Source organism: Chaetodon auriga, chromosome 17 (assembly GCF_051107435.1).
Source record: "Chaetodon auriga isolate fChaAug3 chromosome 17, fChaAug3.hap1, whole genome shotgun sequence".
In the NCBI taxonomy this organism is placed as follows: Eukaryota; Metazoa; Chordata; class Actinopteri; order Chaetodontiformes; family Chaetodontidae; genus Chaetodon; species Chaetodon auriga.
This window is the reverse complement of record NC_135090.1, coordinates 20221437-20243113: the sequence shown is the minus strand read 5'-3', so window position 1 is coordinate 20243113 and position 21677 is coordinate 20221437. Positions and strand designations below refer to the sequence as shown.

Sequence of the window (21677 nt, the reverse complement as noted above, 5' to 3'; positions counted from 1 at the left end):
GGACCGGGGTGTGCGAATGACGCCGTGCTGGTCTTGGCTTTGAGCTGGGCTGGATGGCCTGGGAGAAGTGAATAAAGGCCGGTCTGCCACAGCTTTGGACCTGCTGGGGGCTCTGTTGCTGATGGGGTTTGCTCGTCCTGGATGGATGCCAGGTCTTGCAGGGGAGCAGGGCTGATGACTTGGAAAATGGAAGAGGAGCTGGGGTTCGCTTTTGTAAAACACTGGGGCGAAGGTTACTGGAGAATCCCTCAAACAGGACGATCTCATTTGGGTTGAGGAGGGATGGCTCGCTGAGGCTGTGGAGAGAGTAAAAACAGAGACAGTACTGAAGGGCTTTTTAGTGAGGGAACAGGGACTTCATCGCAGTCTGACCAATAATTGTCAAGATATTTCACTCAAAATCACAAATGTCAACCTTAACACGGCACTAGAGGAAAAGTCGAGTGAATACCAAATATTTCCAGTGTGGATTAAAGTGGTGCATCTCCACAGCCACACAGCCAACGAGACAAATGAAGACCTTCTCTCTCCTCATTTATTTGATGGTTATTCAAAACCTGCTCTGCTTGGGTGAGCGGAGGTCATCAAATACTCGTCAGACAGCGAGGGACGTTTGTTTGTGTATGTGTTTAAGAGCCTGTCGTGTGTGTGTGTGTGTGTGTGTGTGTGTGTGTGTGTGTGTGTGTGTGTGTGTGTGTGTGTGTGCGCCTCACTCGGGTTTCTCCCTCCTCTGAGAGAAGCCCGTGTGGGTGCTGCATCAGGCGACGGATCAGCTTCCACACCTGAGATTTATGACACACTGGTCCCTGGCCTTCTGTACTCAAAGCAAACCGGTGGGGAGCGCAGAAGTGGCCTACATTATGCTATCAAATTGGGACAGACCAGACAGGAAACAATTACACTGTAATTCCAGTCAAGCGTTGAACCTGCGCTGTGACAGGCACTTTTGCTGAGCTGTATAGCAGAGACAGCGGAGATGACATACAGGTGATTAATCACATTCAAACAGGCAGCGCTGCTGCTACATGATCGGCACCGTCGGGCACTGAGCCTCATCGAGTGACTCGATCCTTTGTTTTGTACTTTCAGATGTTTTGAAATTGAAAGTTTCATAGTACATACTGTACATTAGGGCCACAACTAATGATTGTTTTGTCAATCAACTGATAAGTTGTCAATGATTGTTTCCAAAAGTCCAAGATAACAACATCAAATGTCTTCAAACCCAAAGATATTCAGCTTACTGTCACAGAGGAGTGAAGAAACCAGAAGATATTCACATTTAAGAGGCTGGATTGATTGATTGATTGATTGATTGATTGATTGATTGATTGATTGTCAGAGCTCGACTGCAGACATCATGAAAATGTGGTCAGTGAATTTAAGCAGTTTTATTTATAAAAACACAAAGATGCACTCATGAGCCAGTGTTTGGTTTGTCCATTCTGGGCTACTGTAGAAACATGGTGGTGCAACATGGTGGACTCCGACAACCTGCTCCCTCTGTAGATATAAAGAACTCAATCTAAGGTAATGAAAAAGCAACATTTTTTCTTATTATCACTGGTCCTTGAAAGGAATGATTTGCTTTTTGGGAAACATGCATATTAACTGTTTTTGTCAAGACTTACATGATAAGATTGACATCACTCTCATGTCTGTTTGTTGAATTGAAAGTTAAAGTCAGCAGTCCGTTAGCTTGACTTAGCACAAAGACTGGAAACAGTTAGCCTGGCTCTCAGAAGGAAACAAAATCCACCAGCCAGGCCCTTTAACACCGAGATTTAATTTTTGTAGTAATTAAACAAATTAGATATGACATGTTAATTAGTATGATTGATTGATTTTCTTTTTTTACTGTTTCATGAGACAGAACTAGACTAGCTATTTTCCCCCTGTATCCACTGTTTGTGCTAAGCTAAGCTAACCAGCTAATCACCCCCAGGGAGGGGTGAGGTGAGGGGTATTCAGTGAGCGGCAATTTGCGACTTCACTGCTCGATGCCACTAAATCCTCAACACTGGTCCTTTAAATTTTATGTTATTTAATTCATGAAGACAGATCCACAGGAAACACCGCTTTATCTGAAAGAGAGAGAAACACTGAGGCCAAGACCAAATAATGTTTCTGTCTTTTTAAAAGCAAAGGTTTGAGGAGTGAAACATTATGTCACATACAAGAAAGACTGAATCATTTTGATGTCCGTGCTGAATTTGTACAATGTGAAACAAATGAAAAGGTCTTGTATTTATTAAACTTGTCTGTTTTGAAGTTACATTGTATTATTTTTTCTATTTTTATACAAAAGACATGTTCATGTTTTAATGTGGTAGAAAATGAATGAGGAGATTCTGGAAAGTTAAGTCTCGTGACTCGCACATAAGGACAAACTTTGAGGCACAAACTGAGGCTCCATAAACAGCAGAGTGACCTCACCTGGTCCACACACTGAGTCTGTTGTGCAGCTTACCTGAGACGAGCCATGCTGCTTCGCCTGCGAGGCCCTTTGGCTGTGGCCACCAGTGCGGGCAGCCTCAGAGGGGTCCTGGCTCCCCTGCTTCCTCCTGCCGTGGGTGGAGGCTGTGCAGAGCTGGTGAGCAGGTACGTCTGAACCAAAGCCCTGCTCGTCTGGTCGGCCCTCTGCTGCCACGGTGCACTGAGGTCCAAACCGAAGCCGAGCACGGCTGTCGGGGGTGCAGCTCCAGCGGTGCCACTCATTGGTCTCAGTTTGTGCACACCTGGAGGGTCTCCCTGAAAATGACCTCTGGTGGCTAAACTAGATGCACATGTATAAAAATGACAATATAATCACCTAAAGGACAGATATCAGGTGTTTCCCCTGCAGATGAAGTGAACTACGGCAACGACCTGGATCTACGGGTGTCTACAGCTTCAGGCCGTGGGGGGTGAATGGAGAGGGGGTTGTACTGCTCCACCTGTGGGCAGCAGACGCCATCAATGATGCATGTCCATTAATGATGCATGGCTGGAGCTGGTCAGGTGGACACCACCTACTTTACCCCCTCTCCCCTTCCCTCTTAACCAGGTCGGTTTACAGACAGAGGGAGCAGGTGGTAAACAGACAGGGCTAAGTGAGGGCTGCTTGAACATCTGGGACATGGAGATGTGACAGAGTGAACTTCAAGTTGAAAGCAGAGTTGTGATACTGTTATTTTAGTTTGATGTGTTGACTTCATCAGCTGATTTCCAGAGGAATTTTAAAGATCATGCTGAACATCAGCCATTAATCAAAAGTGATTAAGGAACTCATAGCCTATCATCCTACAACTGATGTCAAGTGGGTTTTGCTCTCCGTCTTATTTTAGAGAAGTTTTTCTAAATTTCTAAACAATGTTTACAGACAAGTTTTCTGAAGTCTTCCTGAGTCCGTGCAGTAATCTCCTTCATCCAATCATGTGTTCACAAAGTGGTGAACCTCTCTCCATCCTCGCTTGTGAGGGGCTGAGCCTTTCCAGGATGCCCCTTTCATACCCAATCATGACACTATCACCTGTTACCAATGAGCCTGTTTACCTGTGGAATGTTCCAAACAGGTGTTTTAGGAGCGTTCCACATCTTTCCCAGTCTTTTGTTGCTCCTGTCCCAACGTGTTTGATTGGTCAGTTAACCCATTAGTTGTTATTATGAATGCCTGATCCATTCATGGTTTCATCTCAAATGTGTCAATTTTTGCCAGTTGCTTGTCTTAAATGACAGTAAACTGAATCATTTGGTGGTTTAAACTGGACAAAATATTTTAAAGTCTCTTTGAGTTTAGGATCATTTTTCCCTATTTTAACATTTAAAAACCAAATATGAAATAATCTACAAAATAACCAGCATATTGATCCATAATCAAAATAATCATTAATTGCAGCCAAATATAAAATAACCACTAATTGGCTCCAGTTCACTTTGCACTGAGTGTTTCTGATACTATAGCTGTATTTATCTAATACTTAACGCTTGAGGGACTTTTACTTGTAACAGTATTTGTAGTGGTATTAGTACTTTTACTTAAGGATCTGAATATCTACATTTGTTTGGTTCCACCTCTCATGTTCTGCCTTTAATTAGTCACCAGTCTGTGTATTTGGCTGCTCACAGCCTGTTTACAGGGTCACAGTGTTCTCGTGCTGCTCGGGTCAAACAAGACTAAAGTGACCCACATCCAGCCTCCACCGGGCAGCTCGTGCCTTCAGGTTCCTTCGTATCGTCTTGCCCCCTCCGGCTGGACCTCCTCCAGGGTTGACAGCCAACCCTCAGGATACAAGTGTGATGCAGTGGCGGAAACATTGCACCTTTACCCGTAATTGTAACTGGACTGGCCTCAGCGAGCTTCAGAGCACTGAGACAAGTCAGCAGGCAGGCAGAGGTGGTGACTGCTCAGTGCTACGCTGGAGTGCTGAATTACACCTGCTTCCACGTAAACCTGACAGAACATATTTAATTATATGAACTGGAATATAGTTCAGCTTTAGTTCTTAAAAAAACTAGTCTTTTCGATACAATAACAGGTTTAAATGGGCTCTCCACTCAAATACAACAGGAGATCATTGCACTGTAAGAACCACAAAGCAAATCTCAGGTTTACATCATTTATTATTAAACCCTCAAAGCAAAAAAAGCAAAAATCTCCTCTGGACTCTGGCTGCTTCTCCTCTGCTGGATGCCTCCTGGAAGCATCAGCCTCACCGCCTGCAGCTCTGCAAGGAAGGAGCACAGAAAGCTGTTTGTAGTGGAGAAAATGACACTGAAATGCCATTTCAAGGCCAACTGCCAATGAAGTCATTAATGCAACATCCATCACAGCTTATGCAAATCACAGCATTGTTTTGCAGTGTTAGTTTTCTTGGTTTCTTTAATGGCACATGTCTGAACAATAAACTGCAGAGAACTAACATGGAAGTGATCCTGGCATCACCACAGTGCAGCTGCTGGGTCTCCTCACAGCTCTGGCATTTTAATCAGACACCAGTCTTCATTTTACCTACAAAAACAGGCACAAACAAAAGAAAAGACCAACTGTTATTTAACTTCTACAATGAACCTCCCGTTTCTAAAGTGAGGAAACGTCATTCATTACTTTTTACATACCCTGTACACCCTAACAGATGAAACATCTGGATAAGTTGGGCAGAACTATGCTAGAAATGACGTAATGTCACTAAGTTCAATGTGCGGGGAACTCGTTGAGTCCACAGCGCTCTTACCGCGGTTTAACGTCGTGGACTCTCAGCCTCCTTCGACTGGTCGAGGCTCCTGTGGCGAGAGAGACACAATGAGCGCCTGGTAGTGAACTGGTCAGCAGGTTTCTACCATTACTTATTTGCTTATCCATTGCTATTGAAATTGCCATCTTAAAAAAAAAAAAAAAGGCAGCATCTGCATCAGTGAGTATGTGTGTGCTTTGTGTGTGCATGTGTTTGTGTGGGCAGTGACTCTAAATGAAAGCGTTTTAATTGGAAATACAGGTTATGGTGTTATAACGTGAACATGCATCACAGGTAAATAACCCTTCATGTGTGTCAATGTGTGGACAAGTACAAATATGTTGTATGAAATGTGAAATAAAGTTAATATACAGGTAGAGTTTTAGAAAGGCATCTCAGCACCCTGAAGTAGAGTCATGTGATTACAAACTGCAGAGGGAACGAGACAAATTCATGACGACAACGTTCAATCTGCTGCAATCCTCGGGGAATTCTGTTACAAAGCCGTGTGAAGCTGACCTTCGTACTGACACATCAGGGGTGTGACTGAGAAACCCCAAACACACCATAACCTTGAACAGAAGTAGACTTGGTCATGAATGATGGCATTCTTACAGGCTTTGGGCAGTGCCCTTTTGGACGAGGCCATTAGAGGCCAAAAGGGTTATTCTGGCATCACACTCAGAGGCAGGACAGGAAAGATTCTGGCCAATCAGGACTGAGGGTTTAGTTAGAAAATGGATCACAGTGCAGACAGATACATCTTGACAGCCTCCAGGGCTCGATTCACGGCATTGGCTGAACACAGTGTCGTTCCATCTGGATCAAGGCTCATCAGAGCTTGTGAGAACCATAAACTGCAGGCAGCACCGCGGTCCTTTCCAGCTACATGACAACCCCTATGCACACGAAACAAAAGGAAAACGCCACAGTCGTGATGTACTGCACTGTGTCAAGATGACTGGCTGGTCACGGACATGACATTCAGGTTTAACAGGAAGAATGGCAAAATATGAGTCGTACAGGCACCGAGAGGAAAGGAAAGAAAAGCCAGAGTCGAGCACTGCTGCAGAGGTTTATTCTCAGAAGAAGAACTGCGTCTTTCCATTTTCCTCCTCACAAACCACCGACTGCTGCAGGATGTGGACTCACCAGCAACTTAAAGTCAAAATTAATATAATTTTTTTTTTTTTTTTTTTTTGGGGGGGGGGGGGGGGGGGGGGGGTCAGTCATTGTATTATTGTGAAGTAGTCACTGTTTAAAAATGGCGGAACATCTTACTCCCTCTTTGAATAACTGTTGGTTTCGTCCTTCAGACTGATCATCTTCTAGTCTCAGAACTTTAGTTCCCATGGTGCTTTGGGCAGTGAAAAAAGGAAGCATAGTGTTGCAATGGATTCAGTGACTTATGCTGTTCGCTGCAAATTGGGTCCTTGTTTACATTTTGGCAAATTAGCACCATTGAAAGTTATTAGCAGTTCCTGTTTGTAATGTAGCTATTAATGTGGAGATAATCAATGGATTATTTTGACACTGAAACATTAAAAACATAATGATTCTCAGGCAGGTTCTCCTCATGAAGTCCCTCTTTCTTCTGATTTGAGCTGATTAATGGACACTTAATCATGAAGGGCATCAAAGGATGTGATATCCTCGGTAAATGTGAGTCACACTGAATCTTAATACGCAGACTCGACCATGTTATGACTCCAAAAAAGACTTATGTTTGATGTAATCTTGCCATGGGTTTTAAACAACCTTCAGAACACTGGCAGGTTCGTGTTTTCTCCCCAGTCAAGACTGGTCTGTTGTAAATGATGCAGTGGTATAGTCAGAGTGTAGGCTCTTCAGGTGACATAACAAATCTAAAAGTGATAGTCTTTTACTAAAAAGACCATTGTCATAATTTGAAATAATTTGTTAAAATGTTTTCAAGGATTAAAAAAAAACAAAAAACAAAACACACACCCCACACACCCCATCTACACAAACACACAAAGTCACAAAGGTTGTGGTAAAAGGGTCAAAGTCCAGGCAAACTGCATTGAGCATGGAGAATAAAAACAGATGTCTGACACTGGGACTTTAATTTTCTACAATCCCACCCACAGCAACCCAAACAGTGTGTGACATGTTTCACTTCAAAACTGCAACACATCCCAACCCAGTACCACAAAAATGACTGTTTATGGTTTGAGACATTTCACGGCCAGAGAGTCAGGAGTAGAGATGACGTCAGATACCAAAGTCACTGCAATGGCTACACAAGTCAGTGATAAACAAAAGTGCTGAATAAGATGACGTTTAGTTTGAATGGTTTTCAGAATTTATCATGGTTCAGTGATCCACACTGGGGCTCCTGTACTAAAAAAAAAATCACGTGAAACAAAGATTGGCATGTGTCCATGTTCCATTGTTTCTGAAAGGGGAAAATGCTAGAACTTTAACCAATACATAAGATACTAATATAAAGATGGAAAAGAGGCTCAGCACAAAGACATCACTACCAAAAATCTCTCTCACACCATTCAAGTGGAAAATGCCATCCCATGTGCTTTGCATTGGACTCATTTTTTTCTGTTCATTGGTGCACACAACCTGCCTATTTCCATTGCTGATTACCTTTAAGTATGGCAGAAAAAAAAAGGTCTACAAGAAACAAAACACTAAAGAAATGAGCTGGACGGCAGGACAAGCTGAACGGAGATTCTCTCCAACTGAAATATCTTGTACAGTTGTACAAGACTTGGGGTTTTTGTTGCTTAATTTTCCATTTTGCTTTTCTACTTCAAGCAATGGCAGAAAATAAAACAGATTATCCTTCGTGACTTTCAGTGTTCCCAAAATATGACTGTCAAATTTCAGTTTGTTACATGTCTGTGGTTAGAAGCTGTAGTGTTGAACTCGTGACTCAGCCGTCGGTACATTGCTCCTTTCATGCATCCAAACTACCACCACACTCACACACACTGCACAGGCTACAATGCTTTGCAACACCAACACACAAAAAGGTTGAAGAACAGAGATCTGCACTGTGATGCCATTCTTTGTAAGTGTGATGCCAGAAGCCCTGTGACGTCACTGTGAGCAGTGACATGGAATAAGAAAGGACAGAGAGAAGAGTCAAGTTATGGGACAACTGTGCATCTTGTATTATAAACATGGATGGGACACTTACCTTACTTGTTCAGCTGATCTGTGTAAGCATACCTCTGGCTGCAGTGCAAACAAGTCCAGGCTTTACTGTCCACTGACTTCTGCAGAACTACTCATCGTCAATGTAACCCAACTGCAGAGAGGAGCCTCTACTGTGGACTGGGGCAGCCTGTCTTTGACAAGCTGGCTGACAGCAGCTAACACACCTCTCATTTACCCAAAGACATGAAACATACACACAACCACAAAAGGCACAGCACGCCAGGGTTTCCGTTATCCGGTAATTAGCAATATTTTACTGAATGAATGAAGTTTGACATATTTAACATATTTGACATATCTCCTGTTACATCCAATTCCAGAATTTGATGTGAAATTTCTGGTTCTGCATTCCACCGTTTCTCTTTTTTAATTTCGTGTCTATCAAGTTTGAGTTAAGTGTTTTCCGACGTTGAAATTTCCGTTTACACGAATGAAGTCTGGTGGCTTCGTCAATAGTGATAATGGTCGTTTCTGCTTGAACAAAAAGGATTTTACTCGTCTGTCTCTGTAGGGATCCTTTCCATAATGTTGTCCGACGTGTAGGCCTCATTCAGACTGTCAGTCCAAATCCAAGTCCAAATTTTTCTTTTTTTTTGGCATGTCCAAATTGATTTTAGATTTTAGATCATCTGGAAAAACAAACACGAAATGCAATTTTTACGTTTCAGATTAAAGTGAGGCCCTTTAGAATGTGATTTCTGTCCGGCACTCATATCAGATTTCAATGTGTGTTTTGCGTCACTAGCAAGCGAGACACAACGTTAACTCCAGAGTGATGGAAGTGCATCACAATGTACACCAGCCTCCTTCATCGCTGAGTTCGTCTGCTGCTGCAGAGAACTGCGCAGTGGCTTGACAGCGCTGTAATGAATTATTTTTCAGACTTGCATGTTGGAAAGCCACATCACCAGGGTCTGTAGTGACTGACAGACACAGCAACCCATGCAGATAGGTTCCAAATGTCTCGACACACAAATCTGATCACTTGCAAATAACAGTGTGGACACTTGGTCTTAAAGATCTGATCTGAGAAACAAATCTGATTTGCCTGCAGTCTGAACAAAGCCTTAGAACAATATCCTGAGCCTGTCAGTATTGCGGCTGCAGCGTTCTCACTCAATACTGGACCAATTTCAAAAACTGTTGTCCCCATTAGTCACGTAGACACAAAACACGAGACAACAGTTTCCATAAAAATTTGATATCTGAACGGAATTTCTCCTATTTGTCCTGTACGTTAAAATCTTCCACGACATATCGACCGGCACCAACGGAAACCCTGCAACACGGTATCCCCTCTTCAACCATAAGGTGCCTGGGATTTCCTGCCTCAGGCAGATTAGTGTATTGGAGGTTGGTCAGGTCTACTAGCCCAATTTCTGCCATCAGCTTTTAGTGTTAGGGATTTTCAAATATCGATGGGGTGCAGTGCACGGGTTAAAAGCCATCGACTCCTTTCAAACAAATGTTGACTAAGAAGGAAGGAGTGTCAGAACGTTGGTTTCAATTTGTATTCAACATCACAAAGTTCAGATGTGTTGCCATTGGAGCCATTCCTATTCAGATGCTCTGCAATAGTTGTGTAGGCTCTTGACTATTACGTTTTAAAAGATGTCAGTGTCAAAGCTTTGATTTCTGTCTTTACTCCACTGATGCTGTCAAAATGTGTTGGTGATAGGAGACATCCCTGTTCTCAACCTGGAATACAGCGACTGTCAGTGTTTTAGTGTGAAAAGCTTTGATTCCTATTGAAATCAAATAATGCTAACACAAATTGTGTTGCAACAGGGGAAATCTGTGTCGTGAACCTCCAATATACATAGTTGCTCATTTGTCTGCTAATTAGTTGGCACCATGTCTGACACAGAACATAATGTTAGCATCAAAGATCTCACTAAAATTTTTTACTGTAATGATGCTAATTCAGATTGCTTTGACCTTACGGGACATCTCGGTTCCAAACCTTTATAATAGTTAATGAAGTCTGTTAATGTGCTTGACGCCACCTTTAAACAAATCTTGACCATGAATGTCTCTTCAATATGTCGCTGTTAAAGTTCTGATTCCCATTCGACCGAAATAACCCAAAGTCAATTTCTTCTGCAACGGGCCAGTTAGTGTTAAGTGTTCTTTGCACAGTCCAGTCAATCTTGTGTACTTTGGGGGAAGAATGGTTCAATGTTAATGTTAAAAACTGTATTCCAACATTGCACGCTACAGTCCAAGCTATCGAGCGCTACCCATCATGATCAATAATTGGACATTTTTCAAAAGTCAGTGTTATTTGGTCCTCGAGCGTTTTTCATTAACAAAACCACTCCAACAGAAGCTACAGTCTTTGAATCTCTTGGTTTGGAAAGTTCCTTCTTATAGTCCAACACCTTTAATGACGGTCAAACCTGTTAAAGAAAAACAAATTGTACACAACACCAACACACAAACATAACATTACAAGTTTTAAAATTTACACTGAGGTCAAGTTAATGAGAACTATTTTGCAGAATGTTCAGATGCTGTGAGGAGAATATCTCTGACCAAACTGTTTCATCTAACAAAGCTATTAATAAGCTTAACAATAGTCCTATACTTGTCCAGTATTACACTTTCATTTAAGGTTAACTTGCTGTTCACAAAATGATATTAGTAATTTAAAGTTTTGTTAGCTGCACATCCAACTCAAATTTTTTACACTTTCTCTTAAATTTCTAATTGTCTGACTGACTCCGAAGAATTAACAGTCATTTGACTTTTGCTTTTTTCCACTGCCTAAATGATAAAATCTCTTCCAGGGATTTTACTGTTGTGCTCAATTCTTTTTGTCACTTTGATGAAGTGGGGAAAAAACTCTTCAAGGAATAAAGGATGACAAACTTGAGCTGAGCAAAGGTATCTTTTTTTTACTCTTAAATTATTTTGACTATGATATAAGAGCTAAAGAACGATCTAAAAACGATTACATCTGAAATGATCCTCAAGGGTGAACTTGGGCAAGGTGATTTTCTTTTAAAAAGCTGGTTTAATTTTGCATTAATATTTAGGTTTAATGTTGATCCACAATCACTACTGTTGTAAACTGGTTGCAGACTGAACTTCCATGGATAACTATAAACACCATTTAACCAACCAAGACCAATTTGGTGTTGTTGACGACAAAGGAGCCCTTCCTTCCACATAAACTTTTCCCACAACAGGAAGCAGAGGAAGTTATCCAACTACAGCATATCTTATACACCATCAACTGTCACATTAACAAATGTGTATGTCTTAAAAATTGCAATTTGCTGGTGTCAGTCACTTATAGATAAGTAAGTACCGCATTTCCTCAATAAAAACCAACAGTCAAATAAAAGCCGGGTCTCAAGTAATGGCTGCTGGCGTGGCTGACAAACAAATAAAGGCCTGTCCCAATTAATGGCCATTAAAAAAAAAAAAAAAAACAAGGGTGGATCAGCTCCTGGTTGCTGTAAGGTGCATGCCAATCAGGCATAATGTATATTTCCAATTACTTCACTTAAATACAACAATTGTGCAATTTTCAACACCTTGTCCTTCATTGAGCTGTATCTCTTTTATTCTATGCAAATACATTGACTGAAATGTTTGAGCAGTACTCAAATTCTTTGTGTGCATGCACATACTTGGCAAATTAAGTCGGCAGTTACTAGTTATTTTAAGTGCCATACGGGAATCTTGCAAGTCAGTGAGTTTTGTACAACACGTTCCTGCATATGTTATACAATCAAAGTCTTGTTTAATACTGCCAGTGCTTAGATGGCTTTTGAGACAGATACAGGAAGTGTTTGTATTTACAGTGTAATGCAGTAAGTTTAATGAGGTGTGTCTCAAAGTGAGGCTTCACACTGAAGTACTGTAGCAACAGCCCACATTTCCCATCATGCAAATGATGCTTCTGGTAGTTTTTTGTAATGTGTCATTCAGAAGATGGTGACTTGTGTTGCTAATTGGAATTTTTGTGCTAGTTTATAGTTTTAACCATTGTAAAAGTGGTCATCAAATTTCTTGACTCCAGCTGTATTTTGCTAATATGTTTTTGTATTTTTGTTCCCTGTATTGGATGCCAATGTGGAACTGGTCTTGCTGATGCATGCATGCATGACCAACTCTAATAGTCAAAGCAAAGAATGAAAAATCAAGCACTACCTCTAATACAAGCCCCTTATAACTAAACACCTGTTACCATTTGCATTTGAGGTAACTCAAGGCCCCTCCTATCAGTCCTTCTGGAAATACAGTACTCACAATTTCTTAACCGAGTTCCTGATCCCTTGTCTGAAGTGATTTAGGGATTTGCATTTTTAACATCAGGACACCAAATTATTGTAAAATATTTTCCAAAAATCCATCAAACTGCAACTTTAAAAGTTAGTTATGTTCTTGTCATTGCAAAAGAAAAAAAACAAAAACAAAAACAACGTAGATTTCTCTACAGAGTTAGAAAATTATTCATGCAAAAAGGAATGCCACATGGCTAGATTAGCTTCTTTGCATCGCTGTCTATCCATACTACACTGACTCAAAGGGTAATGTGTTGCAATAGCTGCAATTGTCATTTTAATCCTCCATGTGCTGTTCTGTTGTGGATCTTAAGAAAAGTCAGTGGCACAAGTACCATGTTTAAGTTCCTTTTGCTAAAGCATTCCTGAATCCGCACTATGCAACTAAAAATTCCTTCACAGTTCAAAATCTTTAAAGCTGGTCAAACCTGTCAAAGAAAAAATGTACATAACACAAACACACATAACATTGCAGATGAGCACTCCATGATATCCAATTCAATTACCAAATTCATCCAAGTATCTGTAGTCCTCTGTTGTACAGCCATTTCAGATGTATTTTGCAGGGTTCCCAGATGCCGCATGAAGAGGGAAGATTTTCTTGGGATACTTTTTATGAGGGCGTAATTGTGCAGAGTGCATTGTCATACTGTCCATAAGTGGAACACCACAACTAATTTTAAAGTTTCTTGATGTCTTACATACTCCAATGTTTTGGCACTTTGGCTATTTGACAAATGACAAAAGAACTAACATAGGATGCATTACAGTCATCCAGTTATAGGTCTAAATGTTGTCCAAAGTCAACCGTTGGACAGACACCGTCTGATAAAGCAAGACAGCAAGCCACTTATTCTCACTGATCATGAAAATTGAAGTACTATAAAATATTTTATAGTATATAAAATAGTAGTGAAGTAGTATCAGAAGCAACACTGTTGTAGGGAAACTTTTGTGAACTGTACGTAATGTAAATACACCTTAAATGGTCCACAGAATGTCAGCATGAAGCAAGTGAAAGGAAAAATGAACAAAGTGTACTGCTTCATCTCAGCATATACAGCATTTCCATAACAAAAAGGCAGCGAAGAGCAACAATTATACTTGTTATACAAGTTGTAATTAATGCAAGAATACTTACACTCACTTTTACAGCCCAACTCCTTCTAGCATTCAACTCAGAAATGCTTGCTGAGGCAAGTCAGTGTCCATTTGATGCCAAGTGATGTCAGACTACCTCAAAACAGGTACTGACATGATTAAGGGAGAGAGGCCAGGGTAGGCGGCACAGGAAAAATGTGAAGGTAGTTTCTTATATAGCAGGCCTCTGATCAGTTTGCAGAGGTTTGTTCCAACCTGTGATCTAAATAACAAAAAGGCAGCCTACCTTCAAAATTCAAAACACAGATTTGTTGTTGATTCTGGTAACTCAGTTACCTCTAGGTAACTAGTGGCAAACATTAAGGTCCCAGTTTTGAGGGTTTAGGGTGATAATGTTAAATGTCCTTTTGATACTGGTTGTGAGCTCTTGAGTCTTGTAGTATTGCCACAGATGACATTAATGGAAATGAAGCTTAAAGCATGTTATTCTCTGAAATGCAGAAAGGTGATGGTTGAAGGGAAAAGTCTGATTTGGGATAAATAACAAAAGGGACTGTATACTGTGGGCTCAGCTGCACACACAGTAAGTATTGTCTATTACCAACAGTTAAACTACAGAGCAGGCTGAGAGAACCTTCAGCCACATGAGACTATCTGTGCAACACAGTACTCATTTAATTAGAAGTTAGAGGCAAAATCGTATCAGACCAATAAAACTGACTGACCTGTGAAGTAACAAGATGTAAAAGGGACTTAAAAAGCTGGAGACAGTGAAATGTCAACATGCCTTGTCCGTAACAAAAAGAAGAAAAGGTGCAGCAGAGACAGAACATACATTCTGCTGTAGTGCGAGCTGTATGGAAACTTAGAAGCTAGAGCATACAGTAAATTTCTTGTCTTCTTATCGGTTAGGAAGCACAAATTGTGCAAGTTTAGTTTCATATCTATTTTCTAAAGCCAATAATGGCTATTTGCTGACTAATGTTACATTGGTTTCATGTAGCCTTATAAAAAACAACATCCATATTCTAAATTGTGCTAAACAGTAAAAAGATTTTTTAAAGAGAATTACTGTTCACTTTTCACCCATAGATAGAACAAATCATATATATTCATGCCTTAGTTTGTGGAGGTTATCCTTTCATAACTGACCACAATGCATGTTACATGCATCCAACAGAGCCCCTTGCCAGTCCAGCAAAAGGCAGATTTACACATGCCAACAAATAGTAACTATAGTATGGACATTCAACTCAGATGATATGTTTAATTACTTTGGTAGAGACTTCCTTGTGTGTTACTTTAACACATAAAAATCTGAACAGTGAAATGTTCAGTGAAATTATCTGAACTGAATGACTACGTTTACATGCAGGTTCGTAAAGTCTAACTCAGTCACAAACATAAGGTTCTTTTAACCTCATTCCTGTAAGTGGCTGCAGTATGAACTCGTTACGGGCTATTACACTTTAGTACGTGCCGGTCTTATTTATCAATCACACTGCCAAAATCATAACTGAGACTAAGAGCTTAATGACGTCCAATAACACATCATTAAGAGAAATACAAACACAACTCCGAAAGGTCACCAAAAGCATTACACATAACTCAATAGTAAGTTTTTTTCCCCCATCTAGGGATGGGAATTAAAAAGATTATACTGGTACCAATGCCGTTATTGATTCTGCATTTTGTACAGCATCCATTTCATTTAGCTTTTCTTATAAAAATAAAAAAAAATCTGCTACGCCTGCCTGCATGGCACTAATCTTATTATAACATGGAATTTTTCCCTCAGTAACAGACTTGCTGCTCGTTTGGGGGGCAGTGACGCTCAGGAAACATCTTTCAGTGGAGTTCTGGTGTTTCCACTCTTACTTGAATTGATCATTTTACAGACAGTTCAACTAGCATTATTGTCTTCTTTCTTTGTGAAATGAAGGAACACAACAAGAAACAAATGGATAGGATAATTTGGAACCGATTTTCCATTCTCATCCAAATTTGAAAATGTACTCCAGCTCCAGAGAAGAGATTATTATTACTACTATTATTATTGCATGTAAACGTAGTCAACAACCCCAGCCTCCAAACATATGAATACACACCAATGTGGGCTGTGCATCAGTGACAGACTGAGTAAGTTGTTTATAAGGCTACCCACAACCATACACACTACACCACAGGCTTTCTTAAAGGTTCTATGTGTCATATTTCTGCTTTCCTGAAGCATGACTGTAAAAGCAGAGTTACCAAATGCCACTGAATGAAACATCCCAGTGAAATAACTCTGAAGTCTGAGAACTGCCTCAATGTTTCAAATAGAGGAGACCTCCTCTTCCACTATGCACAGTGGAGTCCAAAAATTGATGAACAAAAATGTAGAATGAAGTAAATGTCCTGTACAGTACAATTGTAAGTGCTGGGTTCCAACTTGTCAACAGATTCTGCAGATGTTTAATGTTGTGCCATATTGAACAACTTACATCCCCACTTAATTACTCCTTTATGAGTAGAATTACCTTTGACACAGTACTTCTACTGAGAACGCCGACTGTGACAGGCTTCACCTAGTTATGGGAATTTGTAGAAAAGAAAATAATGAAGCAAATCCAGGTGGGGCACTTGCAGTGAACACGTGCTTCAAGCGGGGACCGCGCATTGTTTTTTTTAAACCGCTACACATCGCTGAACTAAGGTCAGGACTGTGGCAGAGATAACACATAGACCCTTTAAGACCTAATGTGGCAGATTTATCCACATTATTGTGCAAACAACCAATTCTTGGGATCTGGTTGCTTCTTGAGCACACTGTACGTTTCAACTTTTAGGAATAAATGTTAAAAGGTTTGTCCTGATAGAACCAATGTCTCTTTATTATAATACATGCTTTGACTCCAAATGTATGGCACAAACACAGCCATAGAAAGTTGAGAAAAATGTTACAATTATCACTTCACGGCGACTCACAGAGCATAATACATCTAGAAAAGAAAGTTATACATGGGTCAGAAAGAACTAATGGACCACACGAGGGTGACCTCTCTTTCCATACTACTGACAATACAAAATAAAAAATGAAAATATTGACTTTGTCATAAAAGGATTAAATTGTTAGGCTAAAGTGTAGCAACAATTTAAACTTAAATACAAGAGATTCATGTTTGTTTTGGAGAATCTATACAAATGGTGCTGCTAGGAGATTCAAAGAGCAGCGCTTAAAAACGGGGTTTCTTAGAAGGACCATCAAACTCCTCGCGGACCCTGTTGTACCCAGGGTTACCAGGACCCATTCCCCTAGGACCACCCTGGGTGAAGCGCTCATTGCGCTGTGGGGGTAAATTTGCCAGGGCGGCAGATATGAAGGTGTATAGTAAGGTAAGGGGTGTGTCAGTGCACAAGCACAGTTCATGTCCATATGGAAGTGTATATAAAGGTATGGCAATAGAGGTGATTTGTTTTATATCGTGAACAGATTTAGAACACAACCAGCAGGAGACACATCCGAAGAAACCGTTCGTTCCAATATGAAGATCCACAGGTGCCACAGGTTACATACGGAAAAGGAAGAGAGGGTAATGCTTTTGTTAGTCAGTGCCTACCTAATATGGTCTCTCCAGTGCATGCCAAGACTAGTCTATAGTCCTTACTAGTCATTAAGTCTTGCATTTTGTAAATGCTGACCATATTTACCTCTTCACAGTCAATTAATATGGCAACAGATAACTATTTAAACCTGTTGTTGGTGCCACTAACAAAAAAAATAAATAAAAAAAAAAAATATATATATATAAATACATATATACACACATAATATTTACATATGTGTATATATATATGTTAGAAATGATACATAAACGAATAGAAACATTTTTAGATTCTTGTTGCCAGCAGAATTCATTTCTTCTTTCTAATTTCTAGAAATTAAGTGTCACTACAACAAATTCTGACTAAATTAAAGTGAGTTCCAAGTTTCCTGAAAGGAAATTATGGTGTAGTAATTTGCTGTCCAGCTATTACAGCACCTCTAAGGGCACTGCACTGATAAAATGGAAAAACTTACTAAGGGTCCCAAAAGTGACCTGAATCTGTAGTATAAGGACCAGAGAAACATGTCTAAAACATTGGTACTTGGACATAATAAAATGTAAACATTGCACAAGACATTCAGCACAACAATTTTTCCAACAAAAAATCAATCTGTTGATCTATATGCAAATTCAGACAAATCCTGTGAAACTAGAATGACGTGAGAGAGTAAATCTCAAAAGCCAGAAATCCAACAGCGGGGGAATGCTCTGGTTCACAACAAGCCAATGATGGAACAATATGGTCCGACTAGAACATGGGATACAATGCAGTAAGAGTGTGGAATATCATCCTGCCCAGCCTACTCAATTAAACTGAGGCTTATATTGATATGTGATTATAAAACTACAGTGTCATGGTACACCTCATGGATTGTGAAACTGCTGCATTGCCAGCATCAACATTGCCAACAAGCTTGAACCACTGGCTGTGTTTGCAGTTCAAAGAAAGCCTTTTCTAAAATATCTTAAAGAGCAAATGGCGCTTTTAATTCAAAGCAAGACTAAATAATTAGACCAGGCCGTTATTGTCATGGAGCAACAAATGCTACAAATGTAAAGCGCACCATTTTATCGAATACAAAGCTTAGTTCAGTAAGTTGAAGCATATACTACACAGGAACTACAAACTTCAACTATGAACTTCAAAGCCTGATCAAAAGGTTTTTTGTATATGTGTTTCATTCAGGACCTACAATGTTAACACACATTTAACAGCCCTTCTTGTCAACTGTAATCCAGAAACACACCTAACATTGGTACTACAATTCAGCCAAAAGCAGACTTCAAGCTTAGTCCAGTATACGCAAATATCATCCTAAACACTAATGTCACACAGCCTTGCCTGCCCCCGTCAATTAATCCTGCTGTAATATACAATTTGGAATATATATTTTTTAGTTCAGATTTGATGCCTCATACCATCACCCTGCACTAAAAGCATTATAAATGCTCAGGAACAAAAAAGATGAGAAGGTAAAGGTTGCTGCTCCAGAAGATGAACTACACACCTACCTCAGGTCTCAAATTGGCTTGTAGCACAAAAGGAGCTTTACACATGTAGTACACACTGCCACCCAAAAATACAAAGTCCTTTCTTCTCATGACAGATGATATATGAAACTGCTGGCATGGTACGAAAAAAAGTGATTTAAATCGAAATAAACACACTGCCAACAGTTTGAGGAAAAAACACTGGTAGATGCCACTCTGCCTCCGGTCAAGAAAAAGTGCCTGTCCAGCTCACATGAGACAGGGCTTGCAATAGCAGTCCACTACACAAACGACGTGAACAGAGTGAGCAGAGCCACTGAAGTCTGTCGACAGCTGTCAGGGAGCAATTGCATTTGTTTTAGTGCAGGATGATGGTTTCTTAACTGGAAGCCGTGAAACTCAGGTGAAGCTAACTGAGGGGGCTTGGCTAGCCATTGATAAAATATCAGAAGCAGCATTTCCACCACATTCAACAATCAGAAAGCCATCCAAAGACAGCTGGGAACACAAAACATTCATATTCCCCATCCCACTTGGCCAGCTGGCCTTCATTTTAAAAATCAGCTGGGAATCTCTCCAACAAAAAGGAAAGCTGGACACAAACTACAATAACTACTGATCTTCCAGAAAGTGGGATACATTACCATTTCGTTGCCCATCAAGCCTCCTGAAGATGGTCCCATTCCCTGCTGTGCCTCAAAGCCCAGTCCACCCATGGGGAACTTCTGGTTGGACGCACCAAAGGACATATCTAACAGAAACAACACGGCAACAAGTCAAGTATACATACTGACTTAAACACATCAAATGAACTAATACCTGTTGGTGGCAAAGCAGTTTTCGTGTAATTAGCCCAGATATGTTACACTTCTGCAAATATCAGTGTGTCATCTTAAGTGAATCCCATAACCTTATAAGACAGAAACTACTGTAGTGCTCTGTACACAAAAGATACACAAACCCCCATTTGCCAGTTTATTAGGTCCTTCTGGCTAAAACTAATATTACAGCCCTGCAAATAAATCAATAAAACTCTTTTACTTTCATAATGCTCAGGTTTGGTTGTTTTCCAGGTATTGACTTAATGTTATCGTTTTGTTGGTGGCTGTAGCTTGTGGTACTTCATTGATAGTAACTGATACACATGGGATGGAGTTTTTTTGCTATCTGAGGTTCTATACAGGTAACTCAATAAAATTAAAGAAAAATAACTTACCGCCCATGCCCAAACCTCCACCAGGGTTCATTCTCATTTCCCTGTCCCTCTGTGAGACAAAGATAGGAAAATTGAGATTAAACTGGGAAAATTTGGTGAACTATTCACTTCATTGTGCCCTTGTAACAGTCTCATATTCTAACATTATATTTAACTTACATCCATGAAGTTACCCATCCTGTAGTTCTCCTCACGCTGGCGGCGCATCTGTTCCTCCATCTCCCTCTTGCGAAGCATCTCCTCCTCCCGCCTGCGACGCTCTTCTTCTTGCCTGTTTACAAAGAGGAAAAACATTGTTCAAATATGATGCAAATTTAGCATTACGATTCACAAATCTGCGTTATGATTACAACAGAGAGCACTGGCAAAAAATTGGAATTTAAAAACCAGTGCAAAGTAGCTGTAATGTACCATCTCTCTGAACGAAGGAAAGAGTACAGTGTTTATGAGATAATTACCAGATGACTAAAATCCACCGCAACACCAAGAATTCTTATCAACATATTTACCTGAGCTGCATCTCCTTCCTCTTTTGCATCTCCTGACTGTGCAACTCCTCCATGCGCCGCAGTTCCTCCTGGCGCCTCAGCAGATCTGAGAGGAACCACGAAACACATTTAACTGTGTAACTCCACACCCTGTGAGTGACAGGCCACTGTTTCTTCATGAAACCTGACAACTACACCACTGAACTTACCTTGTCTGAGCAGGTTGGCCTGGTGCTCGTGGAATGCGTCCTCCATTTCACTCTCTAGCTTCTCACGGGCCTCGAGCATGTTCTTCTCCACCTGTTGCCTCTGCTGCTTCTCCATTTCATCCAGGGACTTCCAGCGTTTGGAGTATTCAAACTCAAAAGTGCCTGGACGAGCAAAGCGGGGAGGTTCCTCTCGCTCTCTGTAGATACACAATATACAACATCTTAGGTTTATATGACCTTGTGACTTCTACCCTGTCAGCAATACTAAAACCATTTCACACGAAATTTTGAAAATCATGAATGAATAAATGCTAGATGCAACGTCCTTTCTCCCCCTTCCACTGATTTACAAGGGTCAACATCTGCCACTCCACACAAAAGATTGATTTTTAACAGCTGCGCTGCCTGAACCACCCCACCCACTACTACTACTGCAAACCCCCACACCCACATCACACCATCTGCTGCTAAAAAACAATGACCTGAACAAAATAATTACAATAATAAAGAGGAGAGCATCAGGCCCTGGAGCAGGGCTGGGCAATACCGAAAGTATTGATCAATACTGATATTTATCACAATATATAATTTGATGCTGCCAGTTTGAAGAGTATCCTGATAATTTAGCTGCACTTCGGGGTAATAAGCAATTATTGAGTCCAGCAAAACATATTCTGAAGGCTCTTCCTTCCCATCGCTGTGGGCTCTGCTCTAAAGCTATACTGTTGGGCCACTGTCTGTGTGTGAGCAGTGTAGCCTCGCCCTGGAGCAAACGGGTAGCAAAAAAAGAGTAGATTGTTGTCATGATTATTCTGCTGTGTCATCACTTCTCTATATTGAGTATTGTTGTTTAAGCTACTTTTACCACAATCCCAT

The 21677-nt window shown here is 40.5% G+C and overlaps 1 protein-coding gene across 2 annotated transcripts in view; it reads right to left on the bottom strand.

The window, feature by feature from the left end:
• Positions 1 to 4584: 4584 nt before the first annotated feature.
• sfpq (splicing factor proline/glutamine-rich) overlaps positions 4585 to 21677 on the bottom strand; it is a 21016-nt gene continuing 3923 nt past the window's right edge. The window contains exons 5-12 of one of the 2 annotated variants that reach the window (XR_013078375.1): positions 20802 to 20998; positions 20614 to 20698; positions 20264 to 20375; positions 20105 to 20153; positions 19533 to 19639; positions 5214 to 5262; positions 4903 to 4990; positions 4585 to 4706 (exon numbers count right to left, since the gene is read on the bottom strand). Coding sequence is in view for 1 of the 2 variants with exons in the window: in XM_076754007.1 (XP_076610122.1) it covers positions 17026 to 17136; positions 19533 to 19639; positions 20105 to 20153; positions 20264 to 20375; positions 20614 to 20698; positions 20802 to 20998 (661 nt within the window). In the remaining variant the exon portion in view is untranslated. Of the gene's footprint in view, positions 4707 to 4902; positions 4991 to 5213; positions 5263 to 16655; positions 17137 to 19532; positions 19640 to 20104; positions 20154 to 20263; positions 20376 to 20613; positions 20699 to 20801; positions 20999 to 21677 lie in introns of those variants that run through there. The other variant, XM_076754007.1, reaches the window with a different exon arrangement.